At 58.1% G+C, this 21,121-nt stretch overlaps 7 protein-coding genes across 7 annotated transcripts; 4 read left to right on the top strand and 3 right to left on the bottom strand.

The window, feature by feature from the left end:
- Window positions 1–619: 619 nt before the first annotated feature.
- Window positions 620–3,369, top strand: BKCO1_2000232 (glutamate carboxypeptidase tre2; the record flags this gene model as incomplete). The annotated part of the gene is made up of 2 exons (XM_020272433.1): window positions 620–2,244; window positions 2,298–3,369. The coding sequence occupies 2 exons, from the start codon at window positions 620–622 to the stop codon at window positions 3,367–3,369; spliced, it is 2,697 nt and encodes an 898-aa protein (XP_020134710.1).
- A 904-nt stretch (window positions 3,370–4,273) lies between these two features.
- Window positions 4,274–6,083, top strand: BKCO1_2000231 (pre-mrna splicing factor; the record flags this gene model as incomplete). The annotated part of the gene is made up of 6 exons (XM_020272432.1): window positions 4,274–4,325; window positions 4,534–4,662; window positions 4,726–4,731; window positions 4,798–4,958; window positions 5,361–5,437; window positions 5,489–6,083. The coding sequence occupies 6 exons, from the start codon at window positions 4,274–4,276 to the stop codon at window positions 6,081–6,083; spliced, it is 1,020 nt and encodes a 339-aa protein (XP_020134713.1).
- Window positions 6,084–7,479: 1,396 nt separating this feature from the next.
- BKCO1_2000230 (ribonuclease h-like protein) lies at window positions 7,480–8,028 on the bottom strand (the record flags this gene model as incomplete). The annotated part of the gene is made up of 1 exon (XM_020272431.1): window positions 7,480–8,028. The coding sequence occupies one exon, from the start codon at window positions 8,026–8,028 to the stop codon at window positions 7,480–7,482; it is 549 nt and encodes a 182-aa protein (XP_020134712.1).
- Window positions 8,029–8,411: 383 nt separating this feature from the next.
- On the top strand, window positions 8,412–12,981 carry BKCO1_2000229 (dna polymerase alpha catalytic subunit; the record flags this gene model as incomplete). Its single annotated transcript, XM_020272429.1, has 4 exons — window positions 8,412–8,697; window positions 8,760–8,863; window positions 8,916–12,132; window positions 12,185–12,981. 4 exons carry the CDS (start codon window positions 8,412–8,414, stop codon window positions 12,979–12,981), a joined length of 4,404 nt encoding a protein of 1,467 aa, XP_020134866.1.
- A 995-nt stretch (window positions 12,982–13,976) lies between these two features.
- BKCO1_2000228 (sugar transporter protein) lies at window positions 13,977–16,077 on the bottom strand (the record flags this gene model as incomplete). The annotated part of the gene is made up of 5 exons (XM_020272428.1): window positions 13,977–14,087; window positions 14,183–14,425; window positions 14,504–15,253; window positions 15,581–15,918; window positions 15,996–16,077. The coding sequence occupies 5 exons, from the start codon at window positions 16,075–16,077 to the stop codon at window positions 13,977–13,979; spliced, it is 1,524 nt and encodes a 507-aa protein (XP_020134867.1).
- Window positions 16,078–16,602: 525 nt separating this feature from the next.
- BKCO1_2000227 (beta-galactosidase) lies at window positions 16,603–18,234 on the top strand (the record flags this gene model as incomplete). The annotated part of the gene is made up of 1 exon (XM_020272427.1): window positions 16,603–18,234. One exon carries the CDS (start codon window positions 16,603–16,605, stop codon window positions 18,232–18,234), a length of 1,632 nt encoding a protein of 543 aa, XP_020134874.1.
- Window positions 18,235–18,457: 223 nt separating this feature from the next.
- On the bottom strand, window positions 18,458–21,020 carry BKCO1_2000226 (nitrogen regulatory protein otam; the record flags this gene model as incomplete). Its single annotated transcript, XM_020272426.1, has 5 exons — window positions 18,458–18,846; window positions 18,912–19,109; window positions 19,377–20,265; window positions 20,315–20,425; window positions 20,478–21,020. 5 exons carry the CDS (start codon window positions 21,018–21,020, stop codon window positions 18,458–18,460), a joined length of 2,130 nt encoding a protein of 709 aa, XP_020134875.1.
- Between the last annotated feature and the right edge of the window lie 101 nt (window positions 21,021–21,121).

Here is a 21,121-nt window from a genome sequence, read left to right as displayed (position 1 = left end):
CAGCACGCACGAAGGAGGTGCTCCAATGAGCGGGACCCTGCAAGCTAGCGCGCCGCCGCGGCTGCTGCGAGCATCTGGGCGGACCCTTGGACCTGTCGCTGCCGGACGAGCCGGTGCTGGAGCGTGGAGCAGCTGCGCAGCTGCGCAGGAATTCGGTGAGATGTCGAGAATGTGGAGCCCATCGCACATCTCGCGGCGCACAGGGCGCCAGTGCGGGGGCTCTGGTGCTTGCGGCGAATGAAGCCGCGGCGTGCGGGAGGTCGTCGAGTGTTGCGGCGCGCCAAGGCACCCAGGAGGCGCCGCTGAGGGCGAATTCGTAATGCCTCGCGCAGCATCCGAGTCGCCGAGCATTCGAGACAAGCCCAGCGATCTCCCCTGCTGCTCCAGACACGGCCTGCACCGCCGCAACGCCATACGCACCGTCTCCTTTCACCACCACGCTCCCTTCAGCTTCGCCGCCGCTCGTTCGCTTCCTTCGATCTGACCGCCTGTCGCCCCCCCGGCCAGCGACCATGAGCACGCAGTGACCGCCAACACCACACCCACCCAACTTCCATCAACCCGCACCCGCGCGCCGCGTCATAGCCCCCCCGGGACCTGGCGTCCCTCCACCACACCAATGGTCGACGAAAAACACCCTTACGATCCCCATGAGAGCCTCCCCATCCCCACATATGAGGAAGCCACCTCGTCGCGGCCCCCGTCGGCCCTCTCACACCTCGGCCCCAACGAGGTCAGCGACGATGCGGAGCGGCAAGGTCTGCTGGGCGGCCGCGGCGGAGGAAGCAGCGGCGGAGGGGCATCACGTCGTCCGGATGGATACCAACAGCCGTCGGTCGAGTCAGTCCGGGATAGCATGGAGAGTGACCTGTCGTTACCCGACATGGTCGAGGAGAGCGAGGACGAGGAGTCGGGCCTGCATCGCGAGATGGAACAGCTGGAGGTCATCGAGGCCGGTGGCCAGCCCCACGGCAGCCGTCGCGCCCGCATGAACATGAGCTTCTCCAAGCGCATTTCAAGCATCGGTGCGACCCTGTCATCCATACGCTTGCCACGTTGGCGCAAGCCCCTCCGATGGCCGACCTTCTCGTGCAGCCTGCCGTCGATACCGGAGCACATGCGCCCCGGCTACAGCGTCGTCCTGCGCCTGTTCGGCGTGCTGATGATGGCGTCGCTGGTCTACGCCCTCCTCGTCACCTCCGTCCTTCCCCTCGGCCGTGGCGGCATGGCGCCCTTCAATCCCGAGTGGGCGCGCTCGTGGGCACAGTCGCAGATCTCGGCGGAACGCATCCGCGAAAACCTAAAGCATATTACCAGCATCGATCACGTTGCCGGGACCAAGGGCGACAAGTTTTTGGCTAATTGGATTGAGTCGTTCTTCACGCAGGCTGGCATGGATAAAGTTGCCACTCTGGAATATAATGTCTACCTGAACTATCCCGTCAAGGGTGGCCGGAGAGTCGCCATCGTCGACCCCCCGCAATTTAGATACGAGGCCAAGCTTGAGGAGGAGCTGGTCATGCCCGACATCAGCCCTGAACAGCAGACGCTGGCTTTCCACGGACTCTCGAGGGCCGGAAATGTCACTGCCCCGCTCGTCTACGCGAACTACGGCAGCCAGGAGGATTTCAAGACACTGAGAGATCGCGGGATTGATGTTAACGGTACAATTGTATTAGTTCGTTACTACGGCACCATGTCAGACCGAGCGATGAAGGTCAAATTCGCGGAAGAGAATGGGGCTATTGGATGTTTAATTTATTCGGACCCGAAGGACGACGGTTTCGTAAGAGGAGATGTTTATCCAGACGGAAGATGGAGACCGGAAGACGGGGTTCAAAGAGGCTCGGTTGCTCGGTCCGCCTGGATCGTTGGTGATGTGCTTACTCCTGGCGTTGGAAGCGGGCTGGATGCACCGCGGATCAGCAAGGACAACAACCCGGCTTTACCCAACATTCCCAGCATGCCTATCGCGTGGCGCGATGCGAAGCCACTGCTGCAGGCGCTCAAGGGCCACGGCGACAAGGCACCCAAGCATTGGGTAGGTGGCGTTCCGGAAGTCGACTGGTGGACCGGAGACAAGACCTCGCCGCTTGTGCTTCTCCAGAACGAGCAGGATGAAGAGGAGAAACAACCTATCTGGAACGTTATGGGAGTCTTTGAGGGTGTCGAGGTGTCAGCCAAGAAGATCTTTGTTGGCAACCATCGCGATGCCTGGTGTTTCGGATCGGCTGACGCCGGAGGGTTTGTTTCCTTTGAGCCTCTCATGTTTTTCTCTCGTACTGACACGTTTCCAGTGGAACGGCGGTCATGATGGAAGTCATCACTGCGCTTGACTCTTTGGTCCAGCAAGGCTGGCGCCCCCTCCGGAGCATTTATTTCGCCTCTTGGGACGCTGAGGAGTACAACATGATCGGCTCGACAGAGTACGTGGAAGATCATATCAATGACATTCGCGAGAATGCCATTGCCTATCTGAATGTCGACGTCGGCGTCGTGGGCGACAAATTCCGGGCTTTGGGGTCTCCCCTTTTCCAAACAGCGCTCAATCGGGTCTTGGCTCGTGTGGCAGACCCTCTGCAGAACAGGACCGTCGGCGAAATCTGGAACGAACAAGGTGGCAAGCTGGAAGGCTTGGGTGCCGGCAGTGATTACGTGGCGTTCCAGGATCTTGCCGGGTGCTCCAGCATCGACATCGGGTTCGACGGGCCTGAGAATGGCTATCCATACCACAGCTGCTACGAAACGTTCGACTGGATGGACAAGTACGGCGATCCTGGATTCGTTTACCACGCTACGCTTGCGGAGATTTGGGTGCTTCTCATTCTCGAGCTCGCGCAAGAGCCGATTTACCCGTTCGACATGAGGGAATACGGAATGGCCGTCAAGAGATTCATCAAAGATCTGGAGAAGTTCGCCGTCGGAAAGGATGCAACGCAGGGCAAGCAGCTCAATCTGAAGGCGCTGCGCGAGGCGGCCGACACGCTTGAGCAGAACGCGAAGGAGTTTGAGAGTTGGGAAGATTGGTGGTGGGGCCAGTTCCGCGGACGGGCGGGCTACGAGACTAATTCAATGGGAATGGAGCGGTTGTCGCACAACACGCGCATGTCCAACTTTGAGACTCACTTGCTCGACCTGCCGGACGGCGGCAAAAACGTGGATGAGGACGACGGCCAGCAGCACGGCATTCCCGGGCGCGAGCAGTTTAAGCACATCATCTTTGGTCCGGACGCGTGGAGCGGATACGACGAGGCTTACTTCCCAGCAGTACGAGACGCGATTGAAGTGGGCAACTGGACATTGGCACAGCAGCAGGTGGATAAGGCTGCACGCATTCTTTCCAAGGCGTCAGACAAGCTCCTGCATTGAGAGCGAGGGTGCTGAAGCAAAGGGCGTGGCGTTATTGGACACGATCACTGTTTTACTATCATCAGGGCTGGAAACATTTGGGATGTATATTTGAGCTTCGATCTGTGCAACTACCGGCGCACACGAGCGGCACATAAGGGGCGAATTTCCATTGATGTTCCTTTTTCCATATTGTGCAGCGTCCAGGTGCATGCGCGGTGGGGGCGTGACGTAGGCGTCCCTCGACACGGGCGGGCGCCGTCAGCTCCATTGGGCACGGCCGGCGCGCAGGGCCGGCAATCGGCAGTGCTGGCGAGGCATCGGAAGCCCGAGCAGCGCGTCGAGGCGCGCAAGGTGTCTGGCGGGGCAGCGCGCCGTTGGGTGTGCTTAGTAGGTTGCTGAGATCAGGCCGGGTCGCAGCGCGCAGCGCGCAGGGCTCGGGCTCGCCTCGCCTGCAGCGCCACCTCCACGCCGCACTGATTCGTCGAGCGCGCGGCTTGTGCGACGGCAGCCTCATTGCAGGCGCGGCCACAGCAGGCGCGCTGGGTCTGGGGCTGCAGGCAGGCGGGCGGCGCGGGCATCTGACACGGTTGGGCATTTGCATTTGCCGGGGCAAACGGCCTGGAGGATCGCAGCCTGGCGCGTCCAAGGTGGCGCTTAACCCGGCCGGGTCATAGCGCCCCAAAGCGAGGGCGCCAGCGGCCTCCACGCCGTCAGCCTTTCCATCTTGCGCCCGCTCGCTCTCTTCCCAACTCACCACCACCCGCCCGTCCTTCGCCATCCAGGATCGCGGAGCCCCGTCTTGTCCCATCCGCCCGCCGCCTCCGCTGCTCTATTGCGCTTTGGACACCGCAGCCGTTGTTCGCTCCACCTGCCTTGCCTTTTTTCTGCCTGCGCCGGCTAGCTGCTCGAGGGATCGCCCATCATGACTGAGGTGTCGTCCACTCGCCTCTACCTGGGGAACCTTCCTCGCAACGGTATGCTCACTCCCTGATGTCCTGCCCGGCTGCTGGATCGGATCGCTCCCACTCGCGCTTTGGATGGATTTGGATCGCTGCTGGACACAGCCGGCCTCGCGCGGACTGGCATCAAAGACACCACCACCACCATCACCACCACCGTTCCGTTGTCGCTTTTCTTCCTGGAGTGATGCGCGTCGCTGACTACCATTGCCCGACACCACAGCCACCAAGGCCGATGTTGAAGCCCACTTTGCGACCCATGGCACTGGCGAGATCACCGAGATCAAGCTCATGAATGGCTTCGGCTTCATCGAGTACAAGGATGCCATGGACGCCCGAGATGTCGTTCCTGGTGAGTTGGCCGCCCAGCCCCCGCATGCCCGTCGTGAGACACTTTACTGACCTGTACCACCAGCCTTCCGTACGTTATTGCGCCCCAGCCGCCTGCATAAGCGATCGGCGCTTTTCTGACACTGTTCCACCGCAGATGGCTCCGACTTTATGGGCGAGCGCCTCGTTGTCCAGTTCGCCCGCGGCTCGCGCCGCCAGAACGACGGCTACTCCCACCAGGAGCGCGCTGTCCCGCGCCCCAGGCGCACCCCGTTCCGCATGTCCATCACTGGTCTTCCCGTCGAGACGAGCTGGCAGGTTAGCAATCTCCCCGTAACACTTGGTTCAGAGACCTTTGGATTCCTTTCCCATGTCCACGTTCCCGTCACCATTCCTGTACCTTGAGCCAGCTACGCACGGTTTCGCGTCGTCTGCACCTCCCGGGCTGATAGGTTCCGCTTGTGGGACGCTCCTCTTCCCGGTAGCCGGACGCTGGTCTCTCTTATCGGCCGCCTTTCATCCCCCTTCCGCTTGTAGAGTGCTGGTGTCCTGTTTCACTTGTCTTGTCCTGGGGAGAGCCAATGGAGTCTCGCGCGGCCTGTTTCTTTCACTGGTTGTTTGGAAGCATCTGGACCAGGACTGGACCTTTCCCTTTGCTTGTCGCTTGTCACCGCACATCCATTTTCTGCCGTGGCCGGAACTTACACACTGGACCTATAGGATCTCAAGGACTTCGCCCGCCAATCTGGATTGGACGTTGTCTACTCCGAGGTTGGCCGCGAGCGCGATGGCCGTGGGTAAGCAAAGACCCCCGCCAAGCACGACGAGCAAGATAGTGACCAAGTCAGATTCGTTGAGTACGAGACAGCCAACGACCTCCGCAACGCCGTCGAGAAGCTCGACAACCGCGAATTCAAGGGACAGGCGGTCCGTTGCGTCCAAGATGTCAGCTCACCCAGGCCGTTCTCTCCCGACGACCGCCCCTATTCTGACTACTACCAGATCCAGGAGGAGCGCCCCCGTGAGCGCTACAGGTCGCGTTCGCCGGTTCGTGGTCGCGGCTACGGTCCTCCTGAGGATGACTACTACCGTCGTGGTCCTCCTCGTGGCTACAGCCCTCGTCGCGACGACTACCGCCGTCGTTCGCCGCCTCGCGACTACTACGACCCGCGTGATCGCTACGCCCGCTCTCCCCCTCGCGTCCGCGGTCCTCCGGTCGATGACGCCTACCCGCCGCCGCGCGCCCGCTACCCCGATGACCCTTACGATGCTCGGGCCCCCCCGCCTCCCCGCCGTGGCGGTGGCTACGAGCCTGATCCTTACATGAACGGTCATGACAGGCCTTACGGCCGTCCCCCGTCACCCCGTGGTAGGCCGAGGAGCCCTGGTGCACGCAGTGGTTACGACGACAGCAGCAGCTACAACCGTCGTCCCTACTGGTGAATACCACACCAATCCTGGCTTAATATCCGCTTACCCTTCTAGAACACCCGCTCACGTAAACCATGCCCCATGCACCCCTGCATATCGACGACGATGAGGGATGATGGCCAATGGTTACCGGGGTCTTTCAGGATGATTTGCAACCAATGAAAAGGGAGCTTGAGTGTACGATTTGATGGATCTAATGGTGGGGTTTTCCTTTGAAGTTCTCGGGTCAAAGATGATAGCGGGAAGGTCTCAAGTGGAAGCGGGGAAACGGGAACGGAGAAAAGACCTGCTATTGGGGAGATTGGCGGTCGTCAGGTCACATCGCTTATTTCAGCCTGGATACTTGCGGGTGGCTTTCTCTTTCCGGTTATACCTTCTCTTCTTTCCGCCTTTTAGTAGCCGTCTTCTTCGGGGCTCTTTTCTCTTCTTTTGCTTCGACACTCGCAGAAATTGCGATTGATTAGTGGGACTTGTGACTTGGGTCCTGTCGTTCTTACTGCTTCCTAGTTTCGAGAGTACCCTGTGTGCCTACGTACATGAGATGGTCACGACCGAGTCTGTAGCAATAAAAAGAAAAGCAATGATTCTATGCTACATTTTGTCCACCGCACGTATGTGATTCGGGGAGTGTGTCCAATCATTGCATGTGGCTTAGCCGTCCCGTTTGGCGGTATATTTTGACACCGGCGCCCAATTGAAGTGACAAACTGATGGCGCAGCCCATTCTGACGATCTTCGTCTTGAACTGCTTGTAGTGCTTGATTATCATTTGGCGGGCAACGCTTTTTCGTCTGATCGATCGCGCACCACCACCACCACCACCACCGGCGATGATGTAAAATCCAACGTCGGGCCATGTATACAGCCTTGAAATCCAGTGCATTATCCTATTTCGATATCGCTTGGACCTCCCTGTTCTAAGCCTCCTTCAGGAGGACTGCCCGAGGACTAAAGCGACGAAGAATAGAAACTTACAGCATGGCAATTCGCAGAGGAAGACTTTCACGTCCACAAGACCCGAATCCTTTGCCCCGCATTGCGGCATCGGGAAACAGAAGATGTTTACAGGCCGTGAGAATAAGCCGAGTCAGCTCCATTGGCGAAGTGATAGTCGCAATACACCCTTACTCGATCGTGGTCAGTGGGCAATTTAGTGTACCCGGTCTATATTTCACTCAAAATACCGCTTGGGGAGCCAAAGCTCCATAGCCTGCGCAACATTGAAGGCCGAACGGAGCAGCAAAATTCCCCTGTTGGACATTGCGGCGCTTGCAATGAACCGCTTCCGAACGTGAAGGCATGAAAATCAGCTCTGCTCTTCCTGTCTCAGATGATCAGTATTAATGGTACTTGAAATAGTATGATTTTTGGTAATGTTGAAAGATGAATGAGTGAAGCTCATAAGAAATTACGATTCACTCTCGGCCTCAGGTAGTTTGCTAGGTTTGAAGAATATATCGCGGTAGAACTTTGCCTCTGCAATGCTCTCCAATATATCCGTACGGGCCTCGTGCAGGCCCTTCTTGTACGGCGATTTCTTGAGGACCTCCTGGGGTGCCCAGCGTCTGGCAGCCTCCTTGATTGCGCTGACATCGAGTATGCGGTGATGGAGATGCTTGATCAAGGCGTTGTAGGGTTCCTTGTTGAGGAAGCTCTTATCCGCATGAACCGTGTTCCCGGCGAGAAGGGCCTTGCGACGCTCCGGAGCGTATTGCTTGACATACTCGAGCAAACCCTCGGCTGCTTGCTCGTGGGTGGTGGTGGAAGCTATGCATGCTTCAGTGAGACCCGATTTGGCGTGGTGTTTTGTACACCAATCATCCATCTCGTCGAGTCTGGTCTTGTCATGGTGAATGAAGGCTTCGTATCCCGTGTCATCCAGCAAGTTCAGGTCGTAGTCGGTGACGAAGCATGCTATGGAAAGTATGGACTCGGTTTCGGCATTCAGGCCCGTCATCTGGTAGAGGTAAGCTGGGGGAGACGTTGCTGGCAGAAGGCTCCCTTGCCTCACAGTCGATCCAGACAAGCGGTTCGCGGGAGACCTGTTCCGGCATGGTGGTGGTGTTACCGGCGGTAGTCGAGGAGGCTGATGCAGAAGTTTGGTTTGGCGGGGCTCTGGTTGGTAGATGTCATCGCATCCCTGCCACTGCGTAGCGCGTGCACGGACACTTTACGCGGGTCGCGTCTCGCGTTGCGCGCCATTTCGCGACGCTTGTACGCCGACCTTCGCCAAACTCCACCCGTGTCCCCATATCCATTCACACGCGCTGCCCCGCCCTCACCTATGCTCTCGTCTCGGAGTAGCTCATAATTCCCAAATCACCGCCCCTCCCTTCGAACATGGCCAAGAGAGGAGCCGGAGCCTTGGCCGAGCTGCGTGCTCTGAGAGCCGCAGGCAAGACTCGCCTTGACAGCTACCAGGTCGAGGAGGAAAAGCAGTTATATGAGGAAGTCGACGAGGAGGGCTACAAGAAGGTCGTTCGCAGCCGTCTCGATCAGGACGACTTTGTCGTCGACGACAATGGCGAGGGTTATGCCGACGACGGCAGAGAAGATTGGGACACCGAGCGCCTACCCCAATACGACAGTGAGAGCGAGGAAGAACGGCCGCTGAGAGGCAAAGCCGGTATGAGAATCTCCATTGTGCGCGTTCGTCCACTCGCAGCAGTGTGCTGACGCCATCTATAGCTAAGAGAAAGCGGGAGGAGGACCGCGAGAGACAAGAGAAGGCCAAGAATGGGATCAACAAGTACTTCAGCGCACACGCTGCTACCACTGCTCCTAAACCCAAGGTGGACTCCGTACTACACCGCCGATACTGGCAGCACACTGACTGCGCCTTAGCCCGTGAAGACAGCCGAGGACGACGCTTTCATGGCAGATCTTTTGGGCGAAGTCGATACCAACGTACCCACCCGTCCTCGTTTGAAGACTGTCAAGTCTGAAACCCGACGAAAGACTCGCGTCCTCTCTCCGCCTATCGAAGAACGCAGGCCCCAGCCCCGCGAACCCCAGACGGAAGATTACAGTGTCATGGCCGATACCCCGCCCGCTGCTAGTGCCTTAGACGAAGACAACTACATTCCTCCTGCAGAAGATGACGCGATGATGAGCGACCCACCGCTTCCCTCTTCTCCGGTGACAAAGGCTGTCGAGCGGAAGTTCTCCATGGTCAACGTAAAGGCAGAGGATGAGGACGATGATCTCATGGAGGTCGAGCAGGCTGTTCGCCATGCTGGCATTCGTACCGCAGGTGTCAACATGGCCGGCAGCAGGCCTGCGCCGAAGATCAAGAAGCAGGACTCATATCCCACACCGGCTGGCTCATCACCACCACGGCCATCGCAAGATACTGCAATTAACCCCGCTGCTTGGAACGATATACTCCAAAATCAGAACATTCAGAGCAGCCCTGCCGTTGAAAATTCATACACCGCGGGAAAACTCAAGTCTGAAAACGCTCTTGAAGACGATGGTAGTCTAAGGTTCTTCTGGCTTGACTACACCGAGATCAACGGTAATCTTTTCCTTTTTGGAAAGGTCAAGGACAAATCCACCGGGAATTTTGTCAGTGCATTTGCAAAGATCGACAACATCCTACGCAAACTGTACTTTCTACCCCGCGAATACCGCCAGAAGCGAGGCCGGGATACGGACGAAGAGGTGGGCATGGGCGACGTCTACCAGGAGGTGGACGGACTGATGTCTAGATTCCAAGTGAACATGCACAAGATTAAGCCATGTACTCGAAAATATGCTTTCGAGCTTCCAGGCATTCCGAAGGAGGCAGAATACCTCAAACTTCTTTATCCCTACACCAAGTCGCCGATTCCGACGGACTACAAGGGAGAGACTTTCTCTCACGTGTTCGGGACCAACACGTCTATTTTCGAGCAGTTTGTGCTATGGAAGAACATCATGGGCCCATGCTGGCTGAAGATTGAGGGCGCCAACTTCAACGCAGTCAACAACGCCTCATGGTGTAAGCTTGAGTTCCAAGTCGAGAAGCCGAATGGCATCAGTACCCTGGGAGACACGGACAACCTCGAAGCCCCTCCGCTTACGCTGATGAGCATTGCGCTGAGGACCACTTTCAATGTCAAGGACAACAAACAGGAAATCCTCATGGCCAGCGCCAGAGTCTACGAGAACGTTGCATTGACGGACACTACCCCAGCCGAAAAGCTTCCCTGCAAGACGTTCACCGTCATGCGTCCCAACGGCGACTCCTACCCCACTGGGTTCAAGTACGAGGCTGAGAAACATGCCGGCACCATCAAAATGGAAAGGAATGAGCAAGGTCTTCTCAGCATGTTTATGGCAATCCTTGGCAAAATGGACCCCGACGTTATCATGGGCCACCGTCTGGAGGATGTCGATTACAGTGTTCTTCTCAACCGCTTGCGTGAGAAGAAGACTCCCGGCTGGCACAGGATCGGCCGCCTGAGGAGAAGCGACTGGCCCAAGAACCTTGGCCGGGGCAGTGGCAGTTTCTTTGCTGAGAGGCAGATTGCCGCTGGTCGCCTCCTCTGCGATCTGGCAAATGATCTCGGCAAGTCATTGATGACCAAGTGTCAGTCTTGGAGCTTGAACGAGATGTGCGAGCTGGTCCTCGGGGAAGGCAAGTCCCGCCAGGACATAGACAGCGAGACGGCACTGAAGACCTGGGCAACCAAGCCCGAGGGCCTGATGAACTACCTCAAGCACTGCGAAGCCGACACCTTCTTCATCGCAGCCATTGCATTAAAGGTTCAAATGCTTCCTTTGACCAAGGTCCTCACCAATCTTGCGGGCAACTCTTGGGGACGCACCCTTGGCGGTACTAGAGCCGAGCGAAACGAGTACATTCTACTCCACGAATTCTACCGCAACAAGTACATCTGCCCTGACAAGGTCTTCGGCAAAGGCAACAAGAAGCTGAGCGAGGAGCCCGCGGAAGGAGAGGAGGGAGCTGATGCCAAGAAGAAGGATAAGTACAAGGGCGGTCTCGTCTTCGAGCCCGAGAAGGGTCTCTACGACCGCTTCATTCTTGTCATGGACTTCAACTCTCTGTACCCCAGCATCATCCAGGAGTTCAACATCTGTTTCACCACTGTGGAACGGTCCGATCTCAGCGAGGACGACGAGAAGGTTCCTGAGGTCCCAGACGCATCGCAAAGTCAAGGCATCCTTCCAAGGCTCATTGCCACGCTTGTAAATCGGAGAAGGGAGGTCAAGAAGCTGATGAAGGCTCCCACGGCGTCTCGAGACGAACTCGCGACCTGGGACATCAAGCAGATGGCTTTGAAGCTCACTGCTAACTCCATGTACGGGTGTCTTGGATACACCAAGTCGCGGTTCTATGCCCGTCCTCTTGCTATGCTTACGACCTACAAGGGTCGTGAGATTCTGCGCAGGACCAAGGATCTGGCTGAGAGCAAGATGCTTCGCGTCATCTATGGTGATACCGACTCCGTCATGATCAACACCAACATGGACAATATGCAAGACGCGTTCAAGGTCGGAAACGAGTTCAAGCGGGACGTCAACGACAGCTACAAGCTTCTTGAGATCGACATTGACAATGTTTTCCGTCGTCTGCTGCTTCACGCCAAAAAGAAGTATGCTGCTATCAACATGATCGAAGTAGATGGCAAGTGGACGGAGAAGCTCGAGGTCAAGGGTCTTGACATGAGGCGCAGAGAGTACTGTGCTTTGTCAAAAGAGACGTCCTCGAAGCTTCTCAACTTCTTGCTTTCCGGGGAAGATCCGGAAACCGTCGTCGAGAAGATCCATGAGTACCTTCGGGAGCTGGCGGGGAAGATGCGCGACTTCAAGATTCCCGCTCAGAAATACACCATCTTTACCCAACTCGGGAAAGACCCCAAGGAATACCCCAACGCCAACAGTATGCCCTCTGTCCAGGTCGCGCTCCGCCTTATGGCAAAGGGCAAACACGTCAAAGCCAAGGATGTCATGTCCTTTGTCATTACTGGCGAGAGCGGTGGATCGGCTGAGACTGCTGCAAAGAACGCCTACACCCTTGATGATGTCCTGAGGGCTGATTCTGGCCTTAAGCCCGGTAAGCCAACATCGTCATTTACCCTACAAAACACTAAGACTAACGCACGCAGACATTGACTACTATCTCCACAAGCAAATCCTGCCCCCTGTTGAGCGTCTCTGTGCCCCCATCGCAGGCACCAACGTAACGCGTCTTGCGGAGTGCCTAGGCCTTGACACGTCCAAGTACCGGGTCAGCACTGCATCTGCCAACTCGCAGGATGTCGAGATCCACCCTCTGGAAACGCAAATACCAGACGAGGTGCGCTTCAGGGACTCGCTGCCTCTTGCCCTTCGCTGCCCGTCCTGCAAGCACCATTCGACGTTCCGCGGGCTTGCAAAGACGCCTGAGACGGTCTCACATCAAGGTCTGGTCTGCACCAACACGTCTTGCGGCCGTCAAATCTCGACGCTTTCCGTGTCTTCACAACTCGAGGCGCAAATCCGCCAACACACAGCCCGCTACTACGCCGGCTGGCTTGTCTGCGACGACGCTGCATGCGGTGCGCGCACGCGCCAAATGAGCGTGTACGGCCACCGCTGCCTGGGGCCGCAGGGCCGTGGTCTTGGCTGTGCTGGTCGTATGGGTTACGAGTATGGTGACAAGGCCATGTACAACCAGCTGCTGTACCTTCAGAGCTTGTTCGACGTCGACAAGGCGAAGGTGGCGATATCGAAGGACCGCGGTATGGGCAAAGGCGTCGACGGTGAGATGGAGGAGAAGGTCACCATCTTGGCAGAGGTCAACAGAGAGAGATTTGAAACGTGGGGGGATGTCGTCAAGTCATATCTGGACCGTAACGGCCGGCAGTGGGTGCAGATGGACAGCCTGTTCGCATTCGCTCTCAAAGCGGCGTCGGCTTCGTAAAGTAACGAACTATTGGTCAATATGGGGGGATCTGAGCGGCTACTGAACGGGGTTTCTCTTGGATAACGGGTGCCTTGGTTAGCACGATACCGAAACGGGCGTTTGTTGTTTGAAGGCCACGGCGTTCTGTAGTCTACATTATTGTTCATTTTCTCATCTGTATAAGCTGCCACATGTCCCACGCCATTGGCTTTCCCAGCACGAACCTCTGCCAATGTCTTTTGCATCGTTCGACAAGACACGCCTCTTAGCGATCCTTATCATGATGCGTCGCCCAGGCCAAGCAACGTCGGCCCTGTGCCTCGGCACCTGAAGTGCTCATCGGCAACCTCGGTGTTTGTTGACCCCCTCCCGCGCCGGCAACTCGATGGCCGCATGGTCTCATGATTCGTCCGCAGATCGTTGCCGAGTCGGAACCGTCAAGCGCCTAACATCACATCATGTCAATCAAGCCCAGCCCGAGGACTGTAACCACGACCCATACATAGCTGTTTGTGATATGCACCATATTAGCGGGGTCTGCACGCCACCGCTCGCCACAGCTTCGATACGAGAGGCTAGTGGCCCCAATGGCATGATCGCCTGCATCTTTTCGGCAATGGCCATATTGAAGACAAACCGGAGATAATGCTGATCCTGATGTTCCAAGCAGAGGCCGGCATTGTTGCAAGCCCAATGCAAGTTGTGCATGTTTTTTTTTTTTTTTTGCTTTTTACATGCGTTCACTGTCTTTCTGTTCGTACTGTATGCATGTATGTATTTTGCTTTTTTCGCACACAGTGTGTGGGTTGAGGCGAGAGGGGTATATTAGCTAAAAAACCAATTATTGGTACCAAAGCAAATTGTCGCAGCGCTCAGACTCAAAATCGTCTCTTTCCCCCTAGATACAGTCCAGCTAAGAGATGTATATGTTCAGTCTTTGTCCCTCCTCTGTTTGCCATTGGAGGAAGGAATGAATAATCCTTATCTAACAAGGAAGTCGTGTGCCCTTCTCGTCAAGTGTGCTCAGCGTTCTTCATCCTCTCGTTCGTAACTTCATAAGTGTCGGATCCGTCTTCTGGGTGCGGCTTGCGTGGCTGTTGAGCCCATTCGCGCGCGGGAATGCCCTGCAACGAGAGAGGAAGAAGAAACCCGAACATTAGCCAATGAAATGCGGATAATAGTCGAAAGTGAAATGAAGAGATAAAAAAAAAACGCATACCTTCATGAAGAAGTCGTTGATTTCCTCCATCGTCCGGCCGGTGACCTCGCCGACGCAGAACCACACGTACGCCAGCGACACAAAACAGAGGCCGGTGTAGACGAAGCCGGTCTTGGGGCCCAAATGAGCCTTGTAGTACAGGTACGGCAGGGTGAAGACGATGACCCAAACGGTGACCCAGAAGCAGGCGACGGCGATGGCGTAGATCTTGTTGCGGTTGCGGCCGACGGCCATTTCGGACGCCTGGTAGACGAGGAGAAAAGGTCACAGGTTAGCGCCGGGCGAGGCCAGAGGAAACGGAAAGGGAGATTGGAGTCTTACGATGGTCCAACCGAGCGGTCCCCAGGCAAAGTTGAAAGCGGTAATCTCAATGATGACGAAACTGATGATGACCTTGCCAAAGGTTTCGGACACATCGCCGCCAGGGATGCCCAGACAGCCGACGATAAAGATGGAGACGGCCATGATGCCGGTGGTTATAAGAAGAAGAGGCCTGCGGGGGAGCTTGTTGGCGCACAGGACGGCGGCGAACACAACGACAACCTGAATGATGAAGACGATCAAAGTCATGAGAAAGGGATCGTCAAGGCCAATGGCTTGGGAGAAGTTGGTGCCGAAATAGTAGAACCATTGGATGCCGTTGATCTGCTGGGCAATCAGGGCGCCGGCCGAATAGAGGACCTTGCGGCGCTCAATGGGATCGCGCACGAGATCGAGCCACGATGAGTTCTTGGCCAGGGCGGCCTCGTCGTCGAGGTCCTTCTGCAGGGCGAGCATGTCGGCGTGCGATGAGTAAGCCTTGTCCTCGCGGTGGATGAGGTGTAGGGCGTCGTCGCACTTTTCGCCCTTGCCTTTGCGCAGCAACCAGCGCGGGGACTCGGGCACCCACCACAAGAAGGTCAGGACGAGCAGCGGGAAGATGAGCTGCACAGCCATGGGGATGCGGTAGGCGGCTGTGGTGGTCAGAGACTCGGTGCCGCGGTTGATGGCGGCGGCCACGATCTGCGAGACAGACAGCGTGAGCTGCCAGCACATGAGCAGCGGGCCGCGGATGTGCGTGGGCGCTACTTCCTGTTGGTAACGTCCATCAGCTATGCTCTCTGATATCCATCAGTGTAGCAGACGTCAGGCCCAAGCCCGCCGAGGAGGTACCCGGAGGCGGTAGTGTGCTCCGTTCGTTGCGTGCCCCACCGCAGCACGAGCCATTGGACAAGCCACTACCGCCTGTTCTCCACCTTTAGGATGTATAGGCTTATCGGCAATTGGCGCCGGAAGCTATGGCCACCGGGCGGACCCCTATCCCGAAGGGTCGCGCCGCGCGTTGTCGTGGGGGTTGATTGGTGCGTGCGACGCCGCCCTCAACTGCTGCCATGAGGAACGAAACGGGACGATACTCACCCCAATGTACAGCGGGCTCGTCGACGAGAAGGCGCCGACGCCGTAGCCCAGGATGATGCGGCCGCCGATGATGTATGCGTGACTGTGATCGGTCGACAGCTGCAGGATAACGCCGACGATGACGGTCACGGCGCCGACGAGGAAGACGCCCTTGCGGCCAAGAAAGTCGTTCAACGGGGCGGCCGTCAGCGATCCCACCAGCTCGCCCACGTTGATCATCGAGGTCATGACCGCCAGTTCCGCCGGTTTGATCTCGTAATCGCCGCTGCCGTCGGCCTTGGGCGTGCCGAAGTGCTCGAGGAAGACGCCCATTTCGCTGACGCCCGTGAAGTACACGCCTAGAGGGTGCCGGCGTGAGCTCTGACACGAGTCCCTGCCATTGGAGACTGCCTATCTCCGCGGAACACAGACTTACCGTCGTAGCCGTACAGGCAAGCCCCCAAAGCGGCGAAGGCACTGAAAAGCCACGCGTAGGGGTGTTCGACGCGACGGCCCATGGCGCTGGAAATGCGGTTGCACCGCAGCGGACGACGCGAGCAAGGGGGAAGGCGGTGCAGCAGCCGGCGCCGGGGAAAGCAGCAGCGAAACGAGGAGCGTCGAGGGCGGACGAGGTCAATAATGGGGCCCAAGGGCTGTTCGGGGCTGTTCTGGTTATATCGAAACCGCCGGCGTCTCTGGGGAAAGCTGGAGGAGTCGGCGGCGCGGTGCTAGGGGCTCACTAGTGCTCGTGGCAGTTGCGGCTCAGGCGCTCCGCAACAGGTCGAGCCCGCTCCTGCCCGCTCTTGCCGTCGGCCGGCTGGCTGGTGCTGGAGCGGGGGCAAACTGGCAGGTACCCGCCCACGGCCGGCCGGCCGCCAGCCATGCAACTGCCGAGCCGCGACACACGCCCTGACCGTGGCCTTGACTCGCGCGGCTTATATCACTAACGCCCAAAACCACCTACTGCGCGATGCAGCCGGCAGCTGGCCAACTCTCCGCCGGGAAGCCTCTTCTTCTCTCCAGAGCAAGCGAGCACGCGAGCCATGCCTTCTCTCATTGCACTCGCCGAGCAGCAAGCCTCTCGCTACAGCAGGCCCTCCGACACCCAGGCCGCCGCCGATGCCATCCCCGTGCTGGTCGACGACACCTACCACCTCTTCCACCTAGCCACCCCTCACAACACCATCCACCACCCTCCCCGGCTCCGCTCCTCATGGCACCACCTCCGCTCCAAGGACCTGCTGCATTGGGCCCGTGACGACGCCCCGGCCCTCCGCCCCGGCAAGACGCCTGATGCCCCCGACGCCGACGGCGCCTGGACCGGCTCCGCCGTCCAGGCGCCCGACGGCAACATGCACATCTTCTACACCGGCTACAACCTCTCCGCCGGCGGCAAGCAGGTCATCCTCCACGCCACCTCCCCGGACAAGCACGGCTCCGCCTTCGCCCAGCCCCTCGCCCCCATCACCATCGCCTCGCCCCCCGCGCACGAGGGCCGCCCTCTGTTCGAAGACATCGACTTCCGGGACCCGTACGTCTTCTTCAACCCCGCCGAGAACCGCTACTGGATGCTCGTCGCCACCCGCCTCGCCGCCGGGCCCTACTGGACGCGCGGCTGCATCGCCCTCCTCACGTCCGCGGACCCCTCGCTCGACCACTGGACCGCCGAGCCCCAGCCCCTCTACGCCCCCAACGACCTCTTCTGCCCTGAATGTCCGGAGCTCTTCTCCCTGCCCAACGGCAACTGGTACCTGGTCTACTCGCGCTTCTCGTCGCCCAACGCCGGCACCGTGTACAAGGTCGGCCCGTCTCCCCGCGGTCCGTTCCGGACGCCCCGGGCCGCCTCGGGCGGCAGGCTCGACGCCCGGCGCTGGTACGCCGCCAAGTCGTGTCCCAAGGCCGGCGATCCGTCCAAGCGCATCTACTTCGGCTGGGTCGCCGATCGCTACCACGGCGACGGCAAGTGGCTGTGGGGGGGCGACATGGGCACGCCCCGGGAGGTGTCCGCCAACGACGACGGCACCCTCAGGCTCGAGCCGAGCCGCGAGGCTCTCGAAGCCGCCTTCGAGAAGGCTGCCGCGCTGGACGCCGGCGACGCCGGCGGGTTGCCGCCGGTGCTGGAACTCGCCTCTGAGGGCCAAATGTCGGCACACTTCCTGCCGGTCCGCCACGGAACCGACCCGATCGACTATCTTTTCCAGTTCAACATCTCCGCCCACGACGCCGCCTCCTTTGGACTTCTGCTTCGGGCCGACGAGGACATGAAGGGGCACCGTTTGCGTTTTGACCCGACGGCGCCAGATCGGTTCGACGTCGTTTTGCTGTCCGACGATCCACCCCTTGATGACTTCTGGGCCGACCAGTACAAGCAGTACCTCCCCAGAGAAGTCGACGGTCCTGAGATCGCTCGCCACAACAACATCAAGATCGACGGATCCGTCGTTGTCGCTGTACAAGCCAACGTCCTGGAAGTGTTTGTCGGCGGCAGGTCGATAAGCTATCGCCTCCCGAAGCGCTCTCCGTCCGAAACTGGTGAACTGCATGCAAAGTCGAACGATGAAACAAATGGTACATTAGAGAGTGCGAGACAAGAAACTAAAGAGCTGGGTATCTTTGTAGAAGATGGTGCCATAAAGTTGACATGTGTTTCCTTGCGCCTTTTGGAACGTTCGTAAATAGCTGGCCCCAAACAAGCGTGGCTAAAGACAGACACCGAAAACACCTTGCAGCGACCAAAGAACTACGCAATGGGTGCTCGAAGGGGAGGCCGTTATAAGAGAGCACCGCGCATGTGCTTCAAACGACGTGGAAACTCATTGGAGGCCACATGCCTAGCTCCTCATCCCGCGAACATTCCCTTGGTCGTCAGTGGTCCGCTAAATGATGTCTAAATGTTTGTTACTGCATCTGCGCAGCAGGTGGATTGTTACTCAAATAATCAAAGGCACCCAAGTGCATTTGGCCTTGGTAATCCCAGTCATTGATTTCAGCGACTCCAAAACCAAACCCGTTGACGCCCGCCTCGAAGGTTTGCTGAGGGGTCTCGGCCATCTCAGTCGACGGTCCGTCCACGGCGATAACCAGAGCATGCTCGAGCCCACGCAAGATTGCTCCTTCGAGTCGGTTGACAGCATATCTGATGGGCTCATTGGATTTACTCATAGTACGGAGAGTCCAAATGTACGAATTGAGTGTCTCACGCCAGTGATCCCGCTCCGAGGGTGTGAGTGAGGTCACTAGTAAGAGGGTGGTAAAGGATCCAATAACAGAAAAAAGGTAGGGCGAAACTAAACGTTATACAAGTCAGCCCATGGACAAGACTCTCGTCCGCAATGAGATGCCCTGAGCGTACCAAAATACCAAAAAGCGTCCAAATGCTCCGGACGAAGCAAGGCAACCAAAGCAGTGGCCTTCATTGCGGTGTCGTAAGCGTATTGACGGATGGCGTTCAGCACTTGTATGTCCAAGCATAGAGGGGCAAGTGCCGTCGACCTAACGAGTCGGCGCAGCAGTAGAGTCGTAACGCCAAAATATGCAAGGTGCAGGTGTCCTGTAAACAATCAGTATTGGGGAGGCGGTTGACCTCAAGTGGAAAACATCGATGGACGTTTGGAGAGGCGTGGACCCGGCCAGACTATCCAGCCTACAGATACCGTGGTAATACCAGGTAAGGTAGAGATAATCCAGCTGCTTGAAACAGGCGTCTGTGTAGTTGCTTGGGGGCTTCTGGCGGTTTGCTAACCTTCTGTAGTTATGCAGAGGTATTTCTGGAAGTGGTCGTCCATTTCACGAAAACCCACAGAGGAAACAGACTTACCATTTGGACAAAGCTGTCGTGGAGGCAAAGAGTCCATGTGTAAAGAGCGCGGTATGGACGTGTACCAAGTGGCCAGCGATTCTATAATGGGCTGTGCTTTCGTGTACAGGTTGACTGTGTCTTGATTGACGCAGCCTTTGACAGAGTAGAATTTTTTCAAGACAACATCGAGGATCTTTGATAGCCGTACCATATGCAGGAACTGCTCTCGACCAGCTTGAACGGCGGCTCCGGCTGGATCATCCGGGTCTGCCTCACAGTCGGCGAAATCGGCTGGATCAAGATCTTTCACGCCCCACTCATCATCAGTGATGTGGCTAGGGCGACCATAAGCGCAGGCTGTCCATTTGTCTTGCATGAATAAGGCCCAGCTGAGGCGTTTGCGTAGTGCGCGCTCCCAGTCCGGAATAGCCCAGCGAGAGGCGTCCAGGTGGAGACCGCAAGCCTCTCCGATTGCTAGCGCCTGAGAGGCCAGCCCCCAGCCGAAAGTATGGTCGGGATTTAAGGGGTCCTCGGGCTTGCACTGCAAGAGCAGGAGAATAGACTCTATTGAAGACAATCGCGGGCGATGGTAGGAATTTTGAATGGCGTGCAAGGTAAGCCGCCTCATGGCTGACAAATCTGGCGGAGGGTGGGTCGAGAGCAAGGGGTCAAAGTGCCACCAATTGATTGCATTCAGATAGATGGCGCCCAAGAGGGGGCCGGGGACGAGGCGGTAGGATTTTGAGTACCGATCCATAAAGCCCTGTTTGTGCAGGATGGGATAGGATGGCTGGACAACACGCCAGAACAGACGGACAAGGCGCTCGCCAAAGGGCTTGACGCATGCCTCGATGGCATCTACTTCCTGGTGGGTGGCGGAATAGCCGGCAGCCTTCTCGTCGCTGACCTGCAACTGGATCAGTCAAGTGGCTCGGGTGGCGGCCCGATGGACACACGATATGGAAACAGAGCGGATACTCTACGCCTTGGTCCCGCTCGAGGACGCGGCGGATGGCATGGGTGGAAAGGCGGAACTCGTGATGGACCGGGTCGTAGGGGCGGTGCCGCTGCAGTCAGATTCAGCAACAATCGGGGTCTCACGGAATGGGGAGGACGGACCATCAGGATTGGCTCCATGTCACTCCCCAAGCCGTACAGCTCGGCAAAACGCGTCGAGTGCAGGCCCAGTGACGACTCCCCTTTGGCGCGCTCGGCGTCGGTGACGGTCTCGCCATTGCGCTGGCGCTCGCGGGCGGCCTCGAGGGCAGCGGCAGAAGCTTCGCCAGAGCTCAGCACGTCCGAGGGCAGCTCTTCGTTGGTGCGGACGGTGGGGAGCTGCGGCAAGCTAGGAACAGACCTCGGGATGTCGCCGGATGCAGGCGACAGGTGGGCGACCTCGCTGGAGGGCGGATGGCGGGAGGAGGCGTCGGCGGTCGAGGTCGAGGCGGCGGTGCTGGAGGGGCGACGGGGCAGCGGACGCTCGGGAGGAGACTCCTCGTAGGTGCACTTGGTCTGTCTGTACAGGCACACGGTGCACTCGCCTGCGGAGCCCGACTCGACAATGCAGCGGGTCTTGCGGCGGCGGCACGGGTCGCAGGGCCGATTGCTGCGCTGGCTGCGGCGGCGCTTGCGCGACTCAGCGCTGGACTCGGGCTCGGCCATGGTGCGGATCGGACGGGGACATCGGAGAGCAGTCGTCGCCGGTGAAGTCTAAGGGTGGGTTCCGAGATGGACGGCTGCCGGGAGCTGGCTGCTGGCTGCTG

The sequence above is a fragment of the Diplodia corticola genome, assembly GCF_001883845.1.
Source record: "Diplodia corticola strain CBS 112549 chromosome Unknown scaffold2, whole genome shotgun sequence".
In the NCBI taxonomy this organism is placed as follows: Eukaryota; Fungi; Ascomycota; class Dothideomycetes; order Botryosphaeriales; family Botryosphaeriaceae; genus Diplodia; species Diplodia corticola.
The sequence above is the reverse complement of the archived record's forward strand: the minus strand, read 5'-3'. Positions and strand labels throughout refer to the sequence as shown.